Genomic DNA, 9976 nt, shown 5'->3' on the forward strand with positions numbered 1-9976 from the left:
TCATTGAATGTAAGAGTCTGAGTTGTGCGCCTTAACACCACAGGACTAAGAAGTGACCTCTACAAAATTAAGACAAACCACCTCCTGTATAGACCGGTGTCCAACACCAGCTTTGATTGTGGGATCAGTATGATGTGGTTACCTCAGTGCTCGGACTAAAGATAAAGAACCATCATTCAGTGCTCTAGGTCTGTTGTAAACTCTTTCTGGCCCAACTGCAGCAACAAGAGAATATATTACCTTGTACTGATCAGAAGGAAAAATAATCTTTACCCGCAAGCGTCAAAAACTGTTATCCAGTCAAGAGGCACAATCACTCGAAAAGATGCCGGGCATATGTTGTGTGCGACAACTGACTTTTAAATTGGAAATCAAATGTCCTAAATACCAGCTCACCCAGGAAATGTGAGAATAATACAAGTGCTTTATCAACCATGTTGGCCCTTCAGGAAACAGAGTCATGGGACGTGGACAAACATATCACCGACCTAGAGACACTAACCAAGAAAGAAGAATCATACACAGACAGGGACAACTTTAGCTTGTCATCGCTACAAAAGGACGAACAGCAAACACACAAAGGAGTAAAACTATTCTATTGCACTGAATGTGAGCAAAGCTTTAGTCATTTAGCACTCCTTAAAGAGCATCAGCAAACTCACACAGGAGAAAAGCCATTCACATGCAGTGAATGTGGGAAGCGCTTTACTAAGTTATCACACCTTGAGAGACATTATCAAACACACACTGGGGAAAAACCATACCATTGCAATGAATGTGTGAAGCAATTTAGTCAGTTATCACACCTCCAAAGACATCAGCAAACACATACAGGATAAAACCTATATCATTGTAGTGAATGTGGAAGTAGTTTTAGCAAATCTTCAAGATTAAGGAATCATCAGCAAACTCACACAGGAGAAAACAAATTCAAGTGCAATGAATGTACGAAGAGCTTTAGTCGGTTATCAGATCTACAAAGACATCAGCAAACACACACTGGGGAAAAACCATTTCATTGCAATGAATGTGTGAAAAGTTTTAGATGGTTATCACACCTCCAAAGACATCAGCAAAGACACACAAGGAAAAACCCATTCCATTGCAATGAGTGTATGAAGAGCTTTTGTCAGCTATCAGACCTACACAGACATCAGCAAACACACACAGGGGAAAAACCATATGATTGCTATGAATGTGGAAGTAGTTTTAGTCGTTACTCATCATTGAGGATTCATCAGCGAACACACACAGGAGAAAGACCATTCAAGTGCAATGTATGTGTGAAGAGTTTTTGTCAATTATCACACCTACAAAGACATCAGCAAACACACACTGGGGAAAAACCATTCAAGTGCAGTGAATGTGTGAAGAGGTTTAGTCAGTTATCAAACCTACAGTGTCATCAGCGAACACACAATGGGGAAAAACCATACCATTGCAGTGAACGTGGGACCAGCTTTAGTCGGTCAACACACCTTGAGAGACATTATCAAACACACACAGGGGAAAAACCATACAGTTGCAATGAATGTTTTAAGCAATTTAGTCAGTTATCATACCTCCAAAGACATCAGCAAACACATACAGGGGAAGAACCAAAATTTTGCAATGAATGTTCAAAGAGCTTTAGTCGGTTATCGCTCCTCCAAGTACATCAGCGAACACATACAGGGGAAGAAACATACCACTGCAATGAATGTAAGAAGAGCTTTTGTCAGTTATCAGATCTACAAAGACATCTTCGAACACACACCGGGAAAAAAACATACCATTGCAATGAATGTGCAAAGACCTTTAGTCAGTTATCAAACCTACAATGTCATCAGCGAACACACACTGGGGAAAAACCATACCATTGCAATGAATGTGCAAAGACCTTTAGTCAGTTATCAAACCTACAATGTCATCAGCGAACACACACTGGGGAAAAACCATACCATTGTAGTGAATGTGGGCTGAGCTTTAGTCGGTCAGCATACCTTGTGAGACATTATCAAACACACACAGGGGAAAAACATACAAATGCTGTGAATATATGAAGCAATGTAGTTAGTTATCACACCTCCAAAGCTATCAGCAAACACACAGGGGAAGATCCATACCACAGAAATGAATGTGCGAAGAGCTTTAGACGATTATCACACCTCCAAGTACATCAGCAAACACATATATTTCTCATATTGAAGGTTTTGTGAACCAATGAGAATCAATCGTCTCAGTGCCTGTGACTAAACAGAGACCACTTCTGAGGGATAAGTCTACATGCAAATTCCGTACCCATAGAATAATACTCAGGCACCAGTCGAGATCCAGACTCTTCAAGGCTAGCATACTGCTGGGCGGTGTCCCTGGCTTTGCATCAGCATCAGAGGAGGGATCCAGTGACATCACTGAAGCCATATATTGGGCTCATCCCAGTGCTAAGACATCTGTTACCTTTGTTCTGCATCTTTGGTACAAATCCAGCGATTGCTTTCTCAAAGAGTCTTGAGGTTTTCACAGGAATTTTACCACAAGTGCAGTACCATGTCTTCTCCAAAGAGATTGGAGTCAAACACTGTAGGGATTGTGAAGGACAGATGTCCATAACTGATACCCACTTCATCTGCCTCTGGTGACTCGGTTTGGACCACGACTCCCAGTCTCGTGTCTACTGCCAGAACAAACACCCAAATGCCATCAAGAACCATGAGGCGAGGCTCTTCATGGGCAGGCCAAGGGACAAGAGGCACAGCTGATCTAGCTTCCAACCTCGTTACAGGGCACCGTCAACCCACTCTTTTGGGGGAAGAGAAGCAGGCACAAGAAGCATTCCAAAGAGAAGTCATTTCGACGTCCTCCAACTCCCCCAGAGAATTCACCTTGTAACCATAGTTAGTTGCCATTGAAGCAGTTGACCTGTTTCCCAATTGCCCCACTCTAGTGACTACACTGCACCTGACCCAGAACTGTTTCGACCTCCGCGGGATCCATCCTTGAACTTCCTGGATCCTTCGGTGCCGGGACCCTTTCTCCTGGCAGTTCTTAATCTGCACCTGTGTTCCAGGCTCCAGGTTCTGATCCGGCAACATTTCTTAATGCCATGTACGGAGTCTTTGCAAGGGCATTGGTGTCATCCGGAATGCCTCAGGCCCTAGGTGTCGTACACTCTCGCTGTGTTTATGCCCTTGGCTCTCACGCCGTTTTGCTTCATCCCATCTGGATGAACAGAGACTTGCCCATCCTTTGATCCAGCTCTTAGATACTCCAATCTGCTTCATCCTCCTACATGGCAGCCCCACCACTACTGATCCCTACACCACTCCTGCTTCTGCCATCATTGCTTGAAGTTGCGCCTCTGTACATACTGCACAGGGAAGCACTAAGACTATTGGAGGAAGATACAGAAATGAGATCCATGACCTATTCAGATTCTGACCCTTTGAATTTATACATCTTGGGTAGCAATGGCCAGGGGTAAGAGTTTACTGGCCTGCCTTCTGCAGCAGATTAGACACCTCTCCAGAGATGGAACTGGACATACATCTGGGCCGCCCGCATCGGAAATTATGTCCTTTTATTTGGTGGGAAAGACGGCAGCTGAGGTCCTAAAGCTTTAACTTTCTATAATTGCAGTTAAAACTAATGTTTTCACAGAGGCCCTGTTGGTGGAGCCTTCTGCTGAGCCGTTACTGCCCTTCAATGATGCCCTACTGGATCAAGTGCTGGCGGCCTGAGAGGAGCCAAACTCCGTCCCAACAGTCAACAAGCTCATGGCACACCACCAGCTCTTTGCCACAGGAGACCCTCCATTTTCCTCTTCCCATCCCTCACCCTAAAGCTTAGTTATCCAGACACCATTCTTATCTGGACATTCAGCTGGGAGCTTCCAAACAGTTCCCTTAGACAGAGAATTTAAGAGCCTTGATGCCTAGGGAAGAATTATTTGTTCAACAGAAAGCATGGCATTGAAGTTCTTAAATACTGCCTGCCAGTGTGCTACACCCATGCCATATGGGATATGGCTCAGATGGTTGTGCCTCATGTGCCAGAGAAAATGAGGGTGCACTTCTAAGAGGTGGTCCTGGATGGTCAGAATGCATCATTCCACATAATACAATCTGGACTGGACACTGCTGATTTGTTAGTCTGAGCCGTGGGTATTTCTATCTCCATCCGTATGCGCACCTGGCTACACACTTATGCCTTCTCCCCTGATGTCCAGGCCAGCCTCATGACCTACCGTTTGACAGGACATGCCTTGTCAGATTTAGCATTAGAGAAGTTCAAAGCCAGCAATGCTACAACCCACTCCTTGATACTTCAACTGCCACCTCCTATGACAGATTATCACCCATTTCACCATTTTCCTGGCGTGTTGAAGGAATTGTCCTTTAACCAACATCAGACTTACCTTCTCCTATCCCATCAGTAGCAAAATCCGCTGGTCAAAGTGTATAGAGGCAGAGCCAGAGAAAAATGCTGTGGATTCATCAAGCAAGCCTCCTCCTCTTCCTTCCCCCCCTCCCCTTCACCAGCAGGAAAGCAGGTCTAGTTCACTTTTTCTCACCCTTGAGGCCTGTGGGTTGGGGGGTATCGTTCTTTCTCCTGGCCTGGAAGGCTGTTACTTTAGACCAGTGGGTCCTCCAAATTGTAGAAAGAGGCTAAACCCTTTCATTCCTACAGATGCCAACCCCCATCCACCCCTGCCTTCACCCCCCTCCCAGGTCTGGATATATCTTCCTGTTCCCAGCAAGAGGTGGCAGTAATCATACACAAAGGAGCTGTGGTGCAAGTAGAGTTGGAACACGGCCAGCTTCTTTGTTTCCTAGAAGGACAACTTTCTGCGTCTGAGCCTGGACCTCAGAGAATTGAGCTTCTTCCTCAAAAAGCAAAAGTTCAAGAGTCAGACTTTAGCTCAGGTGTTACTGGCATTGGAAGCTGGAGTTTGGATGGTGTCACTTGACCTGCAGGATGCTCACTTTCACATCTGATATTGTGGTCCCATCTATGTTTTGTAGTAGCTTCATCCACTACCAGTTTGTAGTGTTCCCGTTTAGGTTAATATCATCACCTCAAGTTTTCACAAAGAAGATGACAGTGATTGCAGCCCATCTACGAATGTCGGGCACACCAATATTTCCATACATGTTTGACTGGCTAATTAAAGTTGGATCGCTGGAGGCAGTATCTCGCTATGTACAGTCAAGAGTAGCCCTGCTGTCTAACCTGGGTTTCTTAATTAACAAGCCAAAATCCCACCGGAAGCACCCCCAATGACTCCAGTTTATTGGGTCAGTACAGGAAACCACTATTCTCCACACCTTTCCTCCACCTTAGAGAATTGCCAACATTCAGAAATTGGTTCCCTCCTTCCAACACAGTGCACGAGTCCCAGTTCTGAAGGTCCTATGACTCCTAGGTCTGATGGGTTCCTGCATTCTCTTAGTCCTGCATGCACTTTGGCACATGAAGAGCCTGAAGGGGTGCCTCTGCAGGCAGTGGCTACAGTACGGGGGAAACCTGTTGGACTGTTACATAATCTCCCCCAGTGTTTCAGCAGAAGTGGTTTAGTGGGGGAACAAGATGAACCTGAGTTGCAGGTCGTATTTTGCTCCCCCTTTAGCTGTGGCTACAGTAGTAATGGATGCTCCCACCTCAGGGTGGGGAGCTTGCCTAGAAGATCTGGAGATCAGAGGCCCGTGGTCTCTGGAAGAACAGGTTCTCCAGTTGAAATAGCAGGCAATTTGGCTGGTGCTCAAGGCCTTCCTCCCCTCCATCCAAGGTCGGTCCTTATGTCAATAAGTAAGAGGGGGAAGGGTCTCAGCTCCTTTGTCTGCAAAAATTGGGACTTGGACACACTGCCAAGGGATTTGGCTTACCACCAGTCATGTAGCGGGGTCTCTGAATGACAGAGCCAACAGCGTCAGGTGACGTTATCTTGCTAATCATAAGTGGCGTATTCTACTGGAGGTAGTCCAGGACATCTTCACCAGTGGGATACTCCTCAGGTGAACATTTTTGCCCCTTCAGAAAATGTACATCAGCAGTTCTGTGTCCTCCAGTGTCCATTATTGGTAGCCTTGGGGGGACATTTCCCTTGATTCCTTGGGTTCCGTGGAAGATACTCCAAGACCGGTCCCAAGTCATTCTCATCAACCTGGATTGGCCAAGGGTAGTATGGTATGCAGACGTTCAGCATTTCTTCATATGTCCTCTTCTCAAGCAGCCACGCAGACTAGATCTTCTCTCTCACTGGTGATGTGAGTACCTTGAAGTATCCAGATCCAAAGTGGCACCTGAGATTATACTACTGGTGAGGAACGTGCAGGCAGATAAGAGTATCCACCAGAAAACTAGCACAATTAAGTAACTAGTTTTTTCCTAGTCATATGGTTACCTATCTGAATGGCATGGCGGGGGTTCACTGAAGATTGACTTCTCCAAACGGGCTGGTGGCAGTGGGGATGTTTGAATAATGTAAATGGTTATTTGATTGATAAGAATTCTGTCTCTAGCTTTCAGTGCAGATGTGCAGAATAAGGAGGTGCATAGTCACTCCGACTCTGAGGCGAAAGATAACAGGAAAACTGGTGACAGATAACAGGAAAACAGGAGTGCTATTGGCCGAGCTGCTCTTGTCAATGTAATGTTGCTCTTAAAATTAAACAGATTTTAAATGTGCTAATGTGAGGAGCTTTAAATATGTAATAACCTTTCTCCTATTAGCAGTGTTCTGTAATAATTGGCCAAAAGTATTAAACATGCTGAAACTAGAGAGGAATTGTCTATGTGCGTGAGGCTTAGGTCATAAATTGACGTAATTAGACTAACAATTTATGTCATCCATGGGTTGGAAGAAGCAGCTGGTACATTCTTCTGCAAGTTTAATTTATCCATTGGCCTTTTAAATTATGGATTGCTTTGAGTTAATTTTTAGACATTAGATGTATGTTGTACTTTTGGTGCAGCAGTTCATTGTTTCCCTACTACTGTTAATGAATGGATTAGCTAATGTTAATATGCATTTTTGTCATTGATGTATTCTTCTGTACTACTGAGGTAACGATTTCATGGAATATACATTAATGTACGTTCATTCGAAAATAAATCTTGAATGATTCATTCAGTCACATTCTGTCAACTCTTCGGTGATTTTCTTATTTATGAATAGAGAATACTTGAAATCAAAGTCTAGGGTCTTCCCCATCAGTGTGGCTAGCCTTGTGTAACACTCATGGTCAGTCAGGCCCAAATCATGAGCACCTAAGACCAACTGTCCGGGCATGGGAGATGTTCCTGAATTTGGGGGTGCAATTGGCACGGGCCTGGACATCCCAAAACACCACCACAAGACTCCTGAAGCTGAATCCCCTCCCGGTCTCAGGTTCAGCCTAACAACATGGCCACTGCTGCCATAGCTCCAGTGGTTCTGCGGCCTGTGGAGAGGGACGATGGGATATCTTTCCTCGTGGGCATTGACGTTTCAAAATCATTCACTGGCTGAAAGATTTGTGGCCTCAAAGTTTAGGGTCACTCACATATGTAAATAGGTCATAAACATAAAGTAATACCTTATGTTTCACCCTGGTTGCTCACTTAAGGCATAACTCGGGGGGTCTCATTTTACAAATTCTACCCAATAGTTCTCTTGCACGAGCGAAAAGAAGGGGGACAATTGGCAGCCCTGCCTGGTACCCTTGTAAATATAAATGAGTTTGGGCAAGCGATGTCTTATCTGTATCCTCGTCACAAGTTCTGCATGAAAGAATTTAACATACTTCAAGCAAGACAAATAAGTAACCCCAATTCAGATTGTCAAATTGGCTTTCCAAAATCAGTTAAAAGTAGAGTGGTGGGAACCAGAATGTGCCCCTCGAGGGCCAGGGCATTATCGGGCTGTCGGATGTTATGCGTTTAAGTGTGGTGGGGCATAAAACCATTCTGGTCTCTGTGTATTAGTGTTACAATTGTTTCTATTCTATTCATTAGAATTTTTATTTTCATATTTAGATAGGAGACCGCTCTGTAGGAGTTGCATGGAGACTTCTTTTAATATACCTTTTATGATCTACTCTAACGTCAGGGATTAAAATGCCCTCTGTTTGTCCTCTTTGTATAGTGTCAGTAGGTGTGCCTTGTGCAGGTATTTACTAGCTATATAGAATTCGACTGGTAGCTCATTTCAGCTGAGCAGTTTCCCCACCTGCAACTGTTAATCCCTTCTGTGATTTCTTCAGTGGAAACTTCAGAGTTAAGGGTCTGTGTCTCTTGAGTCATGGGCAATGAAACCTCAATCCACATTGGCCTCAGTGCCAGATTCAGAGATGTCAAGCTGTCTATGAAAACAAGCAAGTTCCACTTTCTAAAAGTGGCATTTTCATAATTGTCACTTAAAATCCAACTTTACCATTAAAGAGGATTTTAAATTACAATTTCTTCGTGACCAGACATGATATTGCTACCTGTTCACAAGCAAAGGTTATCACTTATTAAATGTAATAAGGTAACCCAATGTTATCCAATGGGAGAAGTAGGCCTTGGAGTAGTAAAAAAACGTATTTAAATTGTTTTCGCTACCAAGACATGTAAAACTTAAAAGTACATGTCAAATTTTTTAAATATACTGTACCCTGCTCTAAGGACTGTTAATGGCCTACCTCAGGGGTGAGATATATGTATAAAAAAGGAAGGCTTAGGCCTGGCAAAGGAGTTATTTTGCCAAGTCAAATTGGCAGTTTAAAACTCTACACAGGCTGCAGTAGCAAGCAGGAGATATATGTGACAGGGTCACTTAAGTGGGTGGCACAGTGAGAGCTGCAGGCCCACTAGTTGTATTTTATTTAAAGACTATGAGTACACGTAGCACCGCCTTACTAGGGACTTAGAAGTAAATTAAATGTGGCAATTGACTGTAAGTAAGTTTTATCATGTTTAGGGGAGTGAGCACTCTAGCAGTGGTTAGCAGCAATAAACTGCACCGAGTCCTGTGGCAACAAAAACAAATTCCAGCAGAGCAAAGGGGAGAAAATGTGATGGAAGAATACCCTGAGGCTGACAGGTTTATCAGTTTAGTAATACTACAGTAGTACTGCTGAAGTACTACAAAATGCAGTTTTCAAACTTACGAGTGTAAATCTCCATCTACATTTGTCCCGTCTTTCCTGCGGGGTGATCCTCACACATGCAAGTTTACTATTTGGTAGTAAATGTAAGAAGGACTGTAGCAGAGGCATTATTACTACTAAATGCAGTTCACAAGTGTAAACTTCCATCTCTCCTATCTTTTCTGTGGGGAGATCCTCACACATGCAAGTTTACTACTTGGTAGTAAATGTAGGAGAGACTAGGAGAGAGGCTACAAAATGAGGCATACTTACTACTAAGTCGTAGATGTTAGGTGAAGGAGGAGTAAAGAGGGGTTTGGAGAGAGTCGGTCTGCATTCACCCACAAAAAATGTAAGCCTGTTACTATTCACAAACTGCACTTCTAAAGTTACTGCAGTCAAAAGGAACCCAAAACATTAGTAAGTTTCTCCATTGTAGAGCTGGTGTAAGTCCAATCCCCACATGGCCAACTGCTAACACCGCAACACTCTGGAAAATAAGGGCCACATGTACAAAGCCATTTAGCATTTCTTAACAGTCTGAGCTGCTATTTTGGGCCGTTAAGAAATGTTAAATGGGCTTTTTAGATGTACAAAGTGTAGGAAAGTACCATCTTGCCTGGCATGTTACCCCAATATTTCACTGTATATATGTTGTTTTAGTCTATGTGTCACTGGGACCCTGCCAGGCAGGGCCCCAGTGCTCATAAGTATGTGCCCTGTATGTGTTCCCTGTGTGATGCCTAAGGCGGTCATTCCTACCGCGGCGGGCGGCGGTCGCCGCCCACCTGGCGGGAACCGCCAGAAGACCGTACTGCAGTCAAAAGACCGCGGCGGTCATTCTGTCTTTCCCGCTGGGCTGGCGGGCGACCGCCAAAAGGCCGCCC

The 9976-nt window shown here is 44.3% G+C and overlaps 1 protein-coding gene across 1 annotated transcript; it reads left to right on the forward strand.

Annotated features, from left to right (window-relative positions):
* The first annotated feature begins 1115 nt into the window (after positions 1-1115).
* LOC138286954 (zinc finger protein 436-like) lies at positions 1116-2042 on the forward strand. The gene has a single exon (XM_069227327.1). It carries the CDS (start codon positions 1116-1118, stop codon positions 2040-2042), a length of 927 nt encoding a protein of 308 aa, XP_069083428.1.
* The last annotated feature ends 7934 nt before the right edge of the window (positions 2043-9976 follow it).

The sequence above is a fragment of the Pleurodeles waltl genome, chromosome 4_1 (assembly GCF_031143425.1).
Source record: "Pleurodeles waltl isolate 20211129_DDA chromosome 4_1, aPleWal1.hap1.20221129, whole genome shotgun sequence".
In the NCBI taxonomy this organism is placed as follows: Eukaryota; Metazoa; Chordata; class Amphibia; order Caudata; family Salamandridae; genus Pleurodeles; species Pleurodeles waltl.

Excerpts from the sequence above, each read along its gene's own strand:
- LOC138286954 (XM_069227327.1), top strand. The coding sequence starts at position 1,116 with ATGAAGAGCTTTTGTCAGCTATCAGACCTACACAGACATCAGCAAACA.